The 14,973-nt window shown below is 36.3% G+C and overlaps 1 protein-coding gene and 1 non-coding gene across 2 annotated transcripts in view; both read right to left on the bottom strand.

Annotated features, from left to right (window-relative positions):
* Positions 1-7,402: 7,402 nt before the first annotated feature.
* LOC121437308 (probable ubiquitin carboxyl-terminal hydrolase FAF-Y) overlaps positions 7,403-14,973 on the bottom strand; it is a gene marked incomplete at its 5' end in the record, with an annotated part of 46,240 nt that continues 38,669 nt past the window's right edge. Inside the window, 7 exons of the mRNA XM_041637170.1 lie at positions 7,403-7,725; positions 8,615-8,827; positions 9,338-9,494; positions 10,185-10,273; positions 10,351-10,571; positions 12,596-12,781; positions 14,138-14,267. Of these exons, the coding sequence (XP_041493104.1) occupies positions 7,594-7,725; positions 8,615-8,827; positions 9,338-9,494; positions 10,185-10,273; positions 10,351-10,571; positions 12,596-12,781; positions 14,138-14,267 (1,128 nt within the window). The remainder of the gene's footprint in view (positions 7,726-8,614; positions 8,828-9,337; positions 9,495-10,184; positions 10,274-10,350; positions 10,572-12,595; positions 12,782-14,137; positions 14,268-14,973) is intronic.
* Positions 10,744-10,848, bottom strand: LOC121437310. Its single transcript, XR_005972957.1, has one exon. It is a non-coding gene; the product is annotated as a U6 spliceosomal RNA (small nuclear RNA).

The following is a 14,973-nucleotide window of genomic DNA, read 5'->3' on the forward strand; positions in this document are numbered from 1 at the left end:
ATTTTTACTATGTTGATCCTCCCAATCCAAGAGCAAGGGAGGTCCATCCATTTTCTGGTATCCTCTAGAATTTCTTTCTTTAATGCCTTAAAGTTCTTGTCAAATAGATCTTTCACTTCCTTGGTTAGATTTATCCCAAGATACTTTATGCTATTTGTGGCTATCGTGAAGTTTGAAGCTTCTCTGATTTCCCTCTCTGCTTCCATATCCTTTGTGTATAAGAGGGCGACTAATTTTTTGGAGTTGATCTTGTATCCTGCCACATTACTAAAGGTGTTTATCAGCTGTAAAAGTTCTTTGGTGGAGTTTTGGGGGTCACTTATGTATCATATCATCTGCAAATAACGAATGTTTAACTTCTTCCTTTCCAATTCGAATCCTCTTGATCCCATTATGTTGCCTTATTGCTATTGCTAGAACTTCAAGCACTATAGTGAAGAGGTATGGAGAGTGTGGACAGCCATTTCGTGTTCCTGAATTTAGTGGGATGGCTTTGTGTTTCTCTCCATTTAATTTGATGTTAGCTGTCGGCTTGCTGTATATAGCTTTTATTATATTTAGGTATGACCCTTGTATCCCTAATCTCTCCAATACTTTTATCATTAATGGATGTTGAATTTTGTCAAATGCTTTTTCAACATCTAATGAAATTATCATATGGTTTTTTTCTTTCAGTTTATTTATATGCTGGATTACATTGATAGATTTTCATATGTTGAACCAGTCCTGCATCTCTGGGATGAAGCCTACTTGATCATAATGGATAATTTTTCAGATGTGTTCTTGGATTAGGTTTGCCAGTATTTTGTTGAGGATTTTTGCGTCGATGTCCATGAGTGAGCTTGGCCTGTAATTCTGTGTCCTGGTTGAGTCTTTGTGTGCTTTTGGTATCAGAAAACTGTAGCTTCATAAAAGGAATTTGGTATTGAACCTTCTTTTCTATATTGCGGAGTACATTAAGGAGTATAGGTATTAGCTCTTCTTGGAAGTTCTGGTAGATTTCCGCATTGAAACCATCTGGTCCTGGGCTTTCTTTGGTAGGGAGGTTTTTGATAACAGCTTCTAATTCTTCGCGACCAACAGGTCTATTTAGATTGTTCACCTGGTCCTGGTTTAACTTTGGTATATGGTATTTATCTAAAAAAGTGTACATTTCTTTTACATTTTCTAGTTTTGTGTTATACAGGCTTATGTAGGAAGATCTGATGATTATCTGAATTTCCTCTGTGTCTGTGGTTATGTCCCCCTTTTCATTTCTTATCTTATTAATTTGCGTATTCTCTCTCTGCCGTTTGATTAGCTTGGATAGGGTTTTATCAATCTTGTTGATTTTCTCCAGGAACCAGCTTTTTGTTTCATTGATTCTTTGGATTGTTTTCTGTGTTTCTATTTTGTTGATTTCCACCCTCAGTTTGATTATTTCCAGTCTCCTACTCCTCCTAGGTGAGTCTGCTTCTTTTTTTTTGAAGAGCTTTCAGGAGGGCTGTTAAGCCTCCAATATGTGCTTTCTCTGTGTTCTTTTAGTGGGCACTTAGTGCGATGAACTTTCCTCTTAGCACTGCTTTCATAGTGTCCCATAAGTTTGAGTAGGTTGTTTCTTTATTTTCATTTAATTCAAGGAAGACTTTAATTTCTTTCTTTATTTCTTCCTTGATCCAGGTTGGTTCAGTAGTTGACTGTTCAGTTTCCTTAATTCTTAGGCTTTCTGGGGGTAGCTTTGTTGTTGAATTCTAACTTTAATCCATGGTGATCTGATAAGACACAGGTGGTTACTTATATTTTATTGTAACTGTGTAAGTTAGCTTTGCTACTGAGTATGTGGTCAATTTTCGAGAAGGTTCCATGAGCTGCAGAGAAGGTACATTCTTTCCTCTTTGGGTTGAATAATCTATAGATGTCTGTTAAGTCCATTTGTTTCATTACCTCCATTAATTCTCTTCTTTCTCTGTTTGGTTTCTGTCTGATTGACCTGTCCATTGGTGAGAGAGGAGTGTTGAAGTCTCCTAATATTAGTGTGTGCGGTTTGATGGCTGCCTTGAGATTTAGCAATGTTTCTTTTATGTACGTGGGTGCTTTTATATTAGGGTCGTAGATATTCAGGATTGAGACTTCATCCTGATGAATTGTTCCTGTTTTGAGTATAAAATGTCCCTCTCCATCTCTTCTGATTGATTTAAGTTTGAAGTCAACTTTGTTAGAAATTAGTATGGCCACACCTGCTTGTTTCTTAGGTCCATTTGCTTGATAAGCCTTTTCCCAGCCCTTTACTCTGAGTAGGTGCCTGTCTTTGTGGTTGAGGTGTGTTTCTTGTAAACAGCAGAATGTTGGATCCTGTTTTAGTATGCAATCTCTTAGCCTGTGCCTTTTTATAGGTGAGTTGAGTCCATTGACATTAAGTGATATTAATGCTCATGGATGTTAACACTGGTCACTTTTTTAGTCGTAGGGTTTGTGTGTTTCCGTTGTTTGATTTGAGCTGGTGAAGGGTCTCTAGATGTCTGAGTTATTGTGGTCATTGTTGGATTCCTTCGTTAGTGATTTTCCTTCTACATTTTCTGTAAGGCTGGATTTGTGGCTACGTATTGTTTAAATTTGTTTTTATCCTGGAAAATTTTGTTTTCTCCATTTATAGTGAATGAAAGCTTGGCTGTGTACAGTAGTCTGGGCTTGCATCCATGGTCTCTTCGTTTCTGCAGTACATCTATCCAGGACCTTCTGGCTTTCATGGTTTCCATAGAGAAGTCAGGTGTAAGTTTGATAGGTTTACCTTTACAAGTAATTTGGCCTTTTTCCTTTGCAGCTCTTAATATTCTTTCCTTATCTGTATACTTTGTGTTTTGGTTATTATATGGCAAGGGGATTTTTTTTTGATCCAGCCTATTCGTTGTTCTGCATACTTCTTGAACCATCATATGTACATCTTTCTTCAGGTTGGGAAAGTTTTCTTCTATAATTTTATTAAGTATATTTTCTGGACCGTTGAGCTGTACTTCTCCTTCTTCTACTCCAATTATTTTTAGGTTTGGTCTTTTTATTGTGTCCCATATTTCCTGAATGTTTGTGATGAGAGTTTGTTGGACTTGCTGTTTTCTTTCATCAGTGCATTTATTTTCTCTGTTTTCTTCAGAATATGAGATTCTTTCTTCTATCTTGTATTCTGCTGGTTATGCTTGTTTCTGTAGTCTCTATGCATTTACCTAGATTTTCCATGTCCAGCCGGCCCTCTGTTTGTGTTTTCTTCTTTGCCTCCACTTCAGTTTTCAAGTCTTGAACTGTTTCTATTATCTGCTTAATTGTTTTTTCTTGGTTTTCTAGGGTATCATTCACTGATTTACTCAATTCTTCAAACTTTCAGTTATAATTCTCATCCATTTGTATAAAGGCATTTTTTACATGGTGTTTAAGGGCCTCTATCACTTTCACAAAGTCAGTTTTTTCTACTTCTTCTTGATTAAAGTGTTCATGTCCTCCTGTTGTGAGGTCGCTGGGTTCTGGTGGTTTCATGTTGTTTTTCAGATTGTTGGGTGAATTCTTGCATTGGCGCCTGCCCATCTCTTCCTCCGAATTGTCTCCTATGGATCTTCTTTTACAGGATCAGGTCTCCTTGCCTACTGATGTACCGTCCCAGTGTCGGGGCTCTCCAGTGATGACTCTCCTTGTGCTCCAGTGATGATCTCCATGCTGGTTGGGTAGCTCGTAAACAAAGCGCCTACCTTGCTTGCTGCTTGCAGGCTATGGAGACAAAGGAACTACTGCCCTCCTCTTTGCCCTCCCGATTCGGGTTCGGTCCCAGCACCCAAGCAGGCTGAGCTCGAAGGTGCTATGCTGCCAAAGAAGGGAGGGGGGGGGAAGACAGGGGGTGGGGGGATCTGGATGTAAGCTGGATGGGATGGGGAGAGAAGGTATTGGGCGGTGTAGCCCCTGCCTCAGCAACTTATTTTATTAGACAATCTGATCCAGGCATTAGGCCAGACGCAGAGCTGAGATTGAACCTCCAGTATAATTATTAAATTTGACTTTTGAATGTGAAATACAATAAACCAAACATCAGCAGATGATCTGTCTGGGAAATGAAAGCTAGCAAATCATTTTCTTCAAAGCCTGTAGTTTAGAAGAAATGGCCTCCTGGCCATGACTGGACCTTAAAATATGAGATGATTAACAGAAACAACAGCATATATGGGAACCTAAACATGATGTCACATTAAAGTGTAGAGAGGCTTTCTTTTTTTTTTTAAAGCCTTCCTAACAGCTGCCATGAGATGGCAAGGGTTAAGGTTGGAGAACCAATCCAGTCTTAAATCCAGAACTAAGAAAAATCAGTTTTACAAATTTTCGGGGTTGGTGGGAAATATGACATCGCATGATATAGGTTCACCATAGTGCACAAAATTAAGAACACAGAGGAGCAAGTATTGGTTAAAATTAGTCATTGATGTTAGGCTATAGCAGTGTTCTGAATTTTCTATGACGTGGAAAGTTGCAGGGATGTCTTCCCTGATCTCTTCAAATGGTACAAGTTGGCTTTTTAAAGAGTGGAATGCCTTTAGGAGGTAGACAAGTATTAGCTTACGAAAAATTATACAGGGGCAAAAGTCAAGTTAATATCATCAATTTTGCCTTGTAGGTAATGTATTTCCTTAGGCAAAATAATCTTTTGTCTTATAAACCTCAGGTGAAAAAAGATCTTAAGAGGGCAATATATCATAAACCAATGATGTTAGATTATACTCTTGTACACTGTAAAGATTTGTCACTCATATTGGTTTAATAAAATGGTGACTGGCCAGTAGCCAGATAGGAAGTATAGATGGGACAACCAAATTAGAAAAATTCTGGGGAATAGGAAAGCCATATGCAGAGGAAGCAAGATGAAAATGTACCAAGCCATGTAGCTAAACATAGAAAATAATTACAGATTAATTTAAGTCGTAATGTCTAGTTAGTAATAAGCCCAAACAAATTTAAGTTGTAAGGGCTTGTTAGTAATAAGCCTGAATAGGCCAAACAGTTCATAATTAACATAACCCTCGATGTATTAATTTGTGACTGAATGGCTGTGGGAATGTGAGGGACAGAAAGTTCTGTCTACAAGCTAATGTAAAACCAAGACACAGAAAAGTACATCCAGAAAAGTTCTTAAGAAACATGGATTTAAGCTCTGTCAAATAAACTACTTTCTAAAATAGTGGTTCACAAGCTGTGGCTCATGACCCCATTGTGGGTTAACAACCCTTTTACAGGGGTCTCTTAAACAAATTTGAAGTAACAATGAAATGCAAATTTGAAGTAACAATGAAAATTTTTTTATGGTTATGGATCACCATAACATTAAGAACTGTATTAAAGAGTTGCAGCATTAAGAAGGTTGAGAACCATTGTAATTCTTTTGTATCTTTTAATAGGAGAATGAGCCTTCATCTTCAATGATAGCTACCTGTCAAGATGTTTCGAAAGTGCTCAGTTAATATGTCTCAGTAAAAATGATTTTAGATAACCATCAGGCACTCTGGTAACTCTAGGTTTTGACAGGAGAAATTTTAAGTGTTTAACATGGTGATTGGATTTGTTCTTTTGCTTTGTTACAACTGAACCCTCTTTTTAAAATTAAACTTTAGTAACCAGTGCTAATAGAAATGTTCAAAACACCTGTCTATGCAAAACCAGTCTAATCTTAAAAATTAATTATTGGAAAAAAAGATTACAGCTAAAGTAGCTAGGACAGTGCTAGTCATTTGTAGATCTGTCAGGGAAAAAAAAACAAGGTATGTGAAACTAGACACTGGTTTTCCAGGAATTGTATAAGCAGTAATGTACAAGAGACACTCAAAATATATAAGCTGCTCAAAGAAGCTTAGACCAGCTAAATGATCTGGAAGACACACTAAGTACAGGCCGTGCAGTGTGCTCTAGGTTTTGGATGGGGTGGGTAAGTCATTTCTGCTACAAGTTAATTAATCTCTGTAGTTAATTGTAAGTTAACCTCAAAGCACTACATCAGTTCACCAAGTTAGATTCTTGTGGTCTCATTATTTTGGTCTGTGGCTGTTTCCTTATCAAGAGTGAGTAACTGCTTGCTCTTGACTTCCCAAGAATATTGTGTCTCAACATACTAAGTTATATCCTTAACTTTTTCCTTGAAAAACAAAGAGCTGTGAGTCACAAAACAAAAATAACATCTCTGCTGGTGGTGTTGGTGGTGGTGATGCCTTTCATCTCATGAAAGTACCATGGAAATACAAAAGGGCTGAATGTGGATATTTATTCCTTTTTGTCCCACATGAAACAAAATATTAAGAATTATTTGGATTACTGAACAGAGAAGAAATCTGCAAATGACCATGAACAAAGGGGGTAATATTTTCAAAAATTTTATCAATAATTTGCCGTTTTTTAGATTAAGGTACATTCTGGCCCATTCTGTTTAACAATGGGCCAAGGAATATATCAACTATATCAAACAGGCACATCAAGTTACAGGTTAAAGACTATGGTCATTTGAAGTATTAGTTGTATAAAATGCCTATTAACTAATTCAGTGTTCATGGTAGTTTTTAACTGCACAACTGTTATTAGTAATAAGAATTCACCATATAAAAGTATGATTACAAAAGGAAATTTAAATAGTAGTAATAATTTTGTTTTTTTTTTAATGGAGCAAATCTTTATACTAGAGCTTAATGTGTCTGAAATGTTAGGTCAATGTCACACCAGAGCATGCTATGAATAAAATTAAATGTATAGTCTGTGAAAATGTGTAGATATTAATAAAGCACCAAGAAATAAAACAGAATAAATTTTCCCAATCTTTATTTATGAATCCAGCAAAATTTCTACAAAGCGGCAAAATTTTCATTAAGTATGTTGTATTGCTTGTGGAAATATTTAGTGTGAAGAGAGCTTCCAAAATACTATATATAATAAAAAGTTACCACTTTAAAAATAGTACTAATCTGAGAATCTTAAATAACAAACAACAACTCAGAATTATTTTAATTAAGTAGTTTCTGTTTTAACTGAAGCCTCTCCTCTATCTCAAAAGAACAGATTTTATGAATGGACAAAGAAAAATGGTGCTTCGAAGCATGACTGAGGATAACAAGAAAATAAGCCAGATATTTTGGAAAATGACAATTCAAAATGTTGTGGAATCTGATGATAGCCATTTAATTATAAGACTGAGGAAGCACGTTTAGAAGCCTAATCTAATAAACTCTACAAAATAATAAAAAAATCAGTACAGTTCCTCTACAATAGAAAAATATCAAGTACAGCTCTTCTATTATGCTTCTACACATTGTAGTAAAGCAAAAAGATGCATATTCGTTACTTTTTTGAGAATGAGAATTAATGTCAAATAATATATTTTGTACATTTTATCTTTTGCACACTAGTACTGGCATTCATCATAAAACACTATACATATTCCACAGTAGGTGATTTATATAATCACAATAAACACAACAAATACTTCCAACTCCATGTTTATTTGGAATCTCTTTTTATACTTTTAAATACTAAGCAGGCACAGAAAAAGCTCTGCATATAAGGCCAAAATGCACTGACACAACAAACCAGTTATTTATTTGTGTGTCACTGATCCTTTGTTAGGGGTGAAGATACTTCTTCATTGCTTTCATAAGTTTCTTGTGGTTCATCGTTTTTCTGAGGGTTATTCAAGAGATGTGCTCCTCGATTTGAATATGGCTGTTCAGGTACATAATTCTAGGAGGGGAAAGAAATTTTCAGCTCAAACTTTTCAAATATTACAATTTAAAATTTAAACCATATGTTCAAGCTTTTTAAAGCAGATTTAAAAATGTTACTACAACCTGTTTTATTAAATTCACGTAGTTGTTAAACAAAGAACTTACAGACTGATTCCTATGTTAAAGTCCCATCTGAAAAAGTAAGTATATATAAATCTTTGAACAATTTTCTTTGTTTTATATTTATAGAGAGGAAGCATTTAAGACTTTTCTATGTCTAACTCTGATAAAAATAAAGGCATTCCAAGTATGGCTCTTATAGCATCACTGGAGAACTTGCCAAACATGTCTGTTTTGGAGAAAGAATTTTCCTATGTAGATCAGGATGGTTTCAGCTAGAATATTTCCACAGCTGTATGTGGGAAATATGAAAACTACAGTCATGCACCATCATTTATAGAGTCAGAACATAAAATCTTTAAGGTTCTAATTAAGTACTTTCAAGCCACGGTTAGACTACATTTGAGAATGACTTTCTTAAAAGAACTGAACTATATAACACTCTTGGCTTAATATTATGACTGTCTTTCCAGAAGTGCCTCTTCCTGAAATCTTTTTTAAAAAATCTCATAAAACTGTTCAATCCGTAGTTAACTATTTTTTTTTATTTTTCTTTGTTTCATGTTTCCCAGGCTGGCCTTGGACTTGTAATGTGTCCAGATGTTAACTCTCCCTAGACCTAGCTAAATTGTTCTAATGTATGAATTCCGTTAATGAAAAACAAATAGAAGAATAATCTAAATTTTACATAATCACAATACATGGACATTGCCTTATAAATCAGTAACTTTTCATTCATGTTTTTACGTCTTTTATCAACTAATGTCTTTTAACTTATTTCTTACCTTTTCTGGCAACAGGTCACAGGCTTTTGCAAGTGTCATTTTTGCACTATGAGATCTCTCTAAAAAATAACCGTCTGATGTTTCATTGCTTTGTATTGGAGGAGAAGAATTGCTGTAAGTGCAGTGAGGATTACAAGAATATGTTCTTCTTTCAAGTTCATCTCCGAGCCATTCAACTGCCCTAGTCCATTCCTTTTTAAGATCTCCATTACCCTTAAATAGAAAAACAAAACTATATGTTTAGAATTAAGAAATTAGGGGGCTGGAGAGATGGCTCAGAGGTTAAGAGCATTGCCTGCTCTTCCAAAGGTCCTGAGTTCAATTCCCAGCAACCACATGGTGGCTCACAACCATCTGTAATGGGGTCTGGTGCCCTCTTCTGGCCTGCACAGACAGAATATTGTATACATAATAAATAAATAAATATTTAAAAAAAAAGAATTAAGAAATTAGCTGTGCAGTGGTGGTGTGCGCCTTTTAATGCCAGCACTCGGGGGAGGGGCAGAGGCAGGCAGATCTCTGAGAATTCAAGGCCAGTCTGGTCTAGAGTGAGTTCCAGGACAGCTAGGGACATGAGAAAGAGAAGTCCTATAACAAAAAACCAAAAATCATTAGGAAATTAAATTTACTATTTCAACCTAAAATGGGAACTCCCAAACTGTGTTTTCTTTGGAAATTTTGAGTCAGAACTTCATAAAACTATTTAAAAAAAAAGACTTTTACCTGTAAGATTTGGTAGGCAACAGGACAACTGTTAAAGAGAGTTACCATGCATTTAATACACTGATATGCTCTTTTTTGGTAGTGATTCTTACAACGCTGAATTGTATCAAACAGCCCATCTCGATCATTTGGAATTCCTTTAAGTGCTTTATGAATTCTGAAAAGATCCCAAAACAAGACAAAATTGTAACACCTAGAAGAAATGCACTTTTCTTTTCTCTTTCTTTCTATCTCACTAACAGACCAGGCTAGCATTAAAGTCAAAGAGATCTATCTGCCACTGTTTCCCAAATCACCACATTTGTTCAAAGCCAATAATTTAAAATGATTTCTGTGCATAAATCAATCCTTTTGAGGTAAATATAGTTTCTTTTTGAAAAGTAGGTAGTATTAGTAAAACCCATCAATGTTAATCAAAAGAAACAAAAATTGTAACACCAACCAAAATAAACAATTGAAAATTATGGAAAGTTAGTGAAAGGAGTTTCACAACATTTGTTTCATGGTAACTTTTTTTTTGGCTCTTGAAATTTCTTTAACATTAGTTGATTTATTGAATGCTTTTTGTTATTAATTCTAGGTACTGTTCTGAAAACAGTTGATAATCACATTGAAATTTATGATAAACTGGGTGACAATTTGAAACTACTAATAATTTATGCAATCTAACATTTCTAATCTAAAAACAAGATTGCAATAGAATTTTTCTTAACTGAAATGTAAATAAAATTTAATAACCACTTAACTGAACAAGGAAAAAGTAGAAGTACACTTTTTCACTGTCAGGTGCAATTTTTCCAAGAACTTGTGAAGCTAATTATGCTGTTAGAATAGAGGTGTACCATACCTATGAGTTTGCCAGGAATCCTCCATCAGAATAATTTGCAAGAGTAGATCCAAATGTTGCCGAAGTTCATATGTATATGAATATGCAATCTAAAAATAGTTTAAGGCACAGTTAGATTGCATTTAAAGGACTATGAATAAAAGTAGATATTTTTATTTTGCTTTACCTGCCAAAGCAGTTCGCTGAGAACAGAAGATGAGAATTGGGGATTCTCCCAGCAGCAGAAGCAAAGTAACTTGACTGTTTCCTCTGAGTTGCTGTAGTTTTCAATAATTTTCTTCACATAAGTGGTTCTTACAAATAAAATGTCATCCACATTCTGCTGAATTGGCATTATGGGCTGTGACAAATTTGGGTCACCAAAAGGATTTGGAAGAGGGGAATTACCTGCAACATATTTGTCATTAATGAAAAACCTCAAAATTGTAATAAAAGATTATTCCAAACAATGAAATCTGATGTTTACACTCTCTATAAAGCACAGTAGTATACATTCGATAAAGTGATCAAATTATAGATCTTAAATGGTAGTTTCTGGAAGTGAGAAAAATAATCTTCAAAAGGCTTGGAATACTTCAGAAATTTGTATGTCCTTCCTGAGCAGGGGCCATGCTAATCTTTTTATCATTCTAATTTTGTGAATTAGGTGAGAGAATAGGATCCTGATGATTTTCTTCACTCATATGCTATAGCACATATATGAATACATATAGTAAACTAAAAGCTATTTATTAGTAGCTGGATTAAAAGAAACCAATTTAAAACATAAATAAGCTAACATTTTTTTGATGGTAATACTGTCTAAAGCTTGTAGTTCCAACATGTGAGAAGCTGAGTCAGGAGAATTGTTGTGAGTTACAACTCAGTTAGTGCCCAATCATATGACAAAAGCATTTGTTCAACTATGTTCATAGCAGCATTATTTGTAATAGCCGGAACCTGGAAACAACCTAGATGTCCTTCAATGGAAGAATGGATGAAGAAAGTGAGGAATATATACACATTAGAGTACTACTCAGCGGTAAAAAACAATGACTTCTCGAAATTTGCATGCAAATGGATGGAAATAGAAAATACTATCCTGAGTGAGGTAACCCAGACCCAAAAAGATGAACATGGGATGTACTCACTCATAATTGGTTTCTAGCCATAAATAAAGGTCAGTGAGTCTATAATTGGATATCCTAAAGAAGCTAGATAAGAAGGTGAACTCAAAGAAAAACATATAGCTATCCTCCTGGGTAGGGGAAGTAGACAAGATTGCCAAGCAAAAAATCGGGATCTTAAGGGTGGGGTGGGAGGGGGGTAAGGGGAGATGGGGAGAGAAAAGTGAGAAGGGTAGGATGGGGAGAACTTGGGGCAACGGGGTGATTGGGATAAAGGAAGGTTGGATAGGAGAGCACGGAAGCACATATCTTAATTAAGGGAGCCATCTTAGGGTTGGGAAGAGACTTGATCCTAGAGTGGCTCCCAGGTGCCCAAGGTGAGGTCCCCAGTTAGTTCCTGGGACAGCTGAAGATAGGGAACCTGAAATGGCCCTATCCTATAGCCATACTGATGAATATCTTGCATATCACCATAGAACCTTCATCTGGCGATGGATGGAGATAGAGACGGAGACCCACACTGGAGCACTGGACTGAGCTCCCAAGGTCCCAATGAGGAACAGAAGGAGGGAGAAGATGAGCAAGGAAGTCGGGACCATGAGGTGCGCACCCACCCACTGAGACAGTGGGGCTGATCTGTTGGGAGCTCACCAAGGCCAGCTGGACGGTGACTGAAAAAGCAGGGGATAGAACCGGACTCTCTGAGCATGGCGGACAATGAGGGCTGCTGAGAAGCCAAGGACAATGGCACTGGGTTTTGATCCTACTTCATGTTCTGGCTTTGTGGGAGCCTAGCCAGTTTGGATGTTCACCTTCCTAGACCAGGATGGGTGGGGGGACTTTGGACTTTCCACAGGGCAGGGAACCCTGTCTGCTCTTCAGACTTGAGAGGGAGGGGGAGAAGATTGGGGGGATGGGGAGAGGAGTGGGGGGAGGGGGGAGGAGTGGGAGGCTGGGAGGAGGCGGAAATTTTTTTTTCTCAATAAAAAAAAAAAAGACTACATAGTGAATTCTAGGCCTAAGCAAGAGAGGAGGAAGGAAGGGAGGGAAAGGGGAAATGGGAGAGAGAGAGTGATAAAAAGGGAACATATGCGAGAGAGAGTGGAGGGGAGAGAGGTTGTGCAAAAATAAAACAATAAAACTTCCTCCCAAACAATAAACTAATCCAAAAAGTTATCATCTAAAAATAATGAAAAATGCATCATACTTCAGACTTCTATTTTATAAACTTTCAGTATTACTTGGAGTATAATGCACAGCTAACAATACTTTGAAACTATTACACAATAAAGCATTCTACTTTACCACTGATTGAAGACTGCATTCTTGATGAGACACTGCAACATCGTATCAGTTGAGATACTACTGAGTATAACTTACCTAACTCAGCATACTGGTATTTAATTGGAGGACCTGGCCCTTCATCCAAAGACACAAGCATAAAGATAGCAGGTACATTTAGTTTTAGAAGCTGAGCTTTTTCTGCCAAACCTATAAAAACGGAAGATCATTTTGTAAGAAAAAGGATGAATTGAATGACAGTTCTTTGTAAGTTATGAATAAAATTCTCACTATTAGTTTTGAAATAGGTAACTACAGGCAGAATGTGGACAGAAAACACTGATATTAAACACTAAGTATTAAAAAAGGAAATTATCATGATAGTAGTGTCTTGTTTTTCCCATTTATTTATAAATATGAGAGTTTCACTTGCGTTGTTTCTGTGAACCAACAAGCATGTTTTAGTCCCCAAGGAAGAAATGGGTTTACATGTAAGTCCCGGGAATCAAACCAGGCTCACAAGTGTCCTTAACCACTCTTCAGCCCTCAAAGATACTAGCTTATTAACTACACTAGGTCAAAAAAGAAATTAACAAACTTTCTAGCAGAGGAAAAAAAGGAGAAATTAAAAGGCAAGTCAATTTTTTTTTCTGTGTGTGAACTATCAGTCTCTTTCACTAAGTGCAAAAATTCCTTGGGTAAAGAAGTATTTTTGTTGTTTTTGTTTTTTCAAGACAAGATTTCTCTGTGTAAAAGTCCAAGCTTGCCTTGAACTCAGAGCTCTACCTGTGTCTGCCTCATAGCGCTGGGATTAAAAGTGTGCATCACCACTGCCTGGCCAAAAAAGTATATTTATACTCTTCTTTCCTCTTTGATATCTGTCTCAATTTTCTTAACTCGAAACTAAAGAAAAAGAATTATTAAATCTCTATTTACTTATTTATTTCCCCCTTGGTTTTGACACAAGGTTTTTCTGGGTAGCAGTCCTAGCTATAAACCAGGCTGGTCTTGGACTCACAAAGATCAGCCTACCTCTGCCTCTGGAGTGCTCGAATTAGTCTTTCAAAAGGCAACATGAATCAGTTATAGAATCTAATATAAATTCTATCACAAGATAGTTTTTTAATTAAAAGGGTTAAATACAAGTTACCTTATGGTATAAGATGAAAAGCACCATAAAATATTAATTAGAAAATTTACAATTGGTTTTAAAGATATGATAACATACTTTAAAAGAATAATTATTATTAACTTTATGGTTTCATTTTCATAGTCATGAAACAATCATTAAAAGAATTAAGTGGGGGCTGGAGAGATGGCTCAGAGGTTAAGAGCACTGCCTGCTCTTCCAAAGGTCCTGAGTTCAATTCCCAGCAACCACATGGTGGCTCACAACCTGTAATGGGGTCTGGTGCCCTCTTCTGGCCTGCAGGCATACACACAGACAGAATATTGTATACATAATAAATAAATATTAAAAAAAATAAAGGTGTGAACTTCCACATACAACTCTGATGTATGATTCTCTTTAAAAAAATAAATAAAAGAATTAAGTATACTCCTTACCTAAACTGGCATACATTACAAATAAACTGAAGTATTGCTGTAAATGTCGCCCATGTTCAGAAACTTCCCTTCTCAAGAGATTTAATACAGCTTTTAGTAAATGATCACTCAAGTTCAAATTATCACATATCTGGAAAAACAACATTCTATCAACAGCTACATACATCGATGTATTTTTGTTGGCATAAAATGGTTACATTCCTGTATATGGAAAAAAATTCAGGTTTATCAAACAGGAAATAAAGAACTTCATCAAGCCTTCACACTTGGTATTGTTCATAAAAGAGCAAAAATATATGTGCGTGGTTGTTTGAAAAGGCCAACAAAGGAAGTAGCATTATAAGGAGATGTGACCTTATAGCCTCTTTGGAGGAAGTGTGTCACTGGGGAGATATACACATACATACATACACACACACACACGCACACGCACACACACACACACACACACACACACACACACACACACACTGAGGTCATATATATGCTCAAGATACTGCCCAGTGTCTCAGAACATCACCTCTTGTTGCCTGCAAGCCAAGACATAAGAACTCTCAGTTACTTTTCTAGCATCACATCTGCCTGCATTTTGTTTTGCTTCCCACCATGCCAATAATGGACTAAGTCAAACAACTGTACAGGCCAGCTATCCAATTAAAGGTGTTCCTTATAATAAGTGTCATGGTCATACTGTCTCTTCATAGCCAGAGAAACGCTAGCTAAGACAAAAGTTAAGGATACTTAACAAGGTGTTAAGGTTTGTTTTTGAAACAAGGTCTATGTAGCTCTACCTATTCTGGAAGTCAGACTGGCTTGGACCTAGCAGAGACTTGCCT

Source organism: Microtus oregoni, unplaced genomic scaffold, assembly GCF_018167655.1.
Source record: "Microtus oregoni isolate MIOR12 unplaced genomic scaffold, Mior012 000051F_ref0000332, whole genome shotgun sequence".
Lineage (NCBI taxonomy): Eukaryota > Metazoa > Chordata > Mammalia > Rodentia > Cricetidae > Microtus > Microtus oregoni.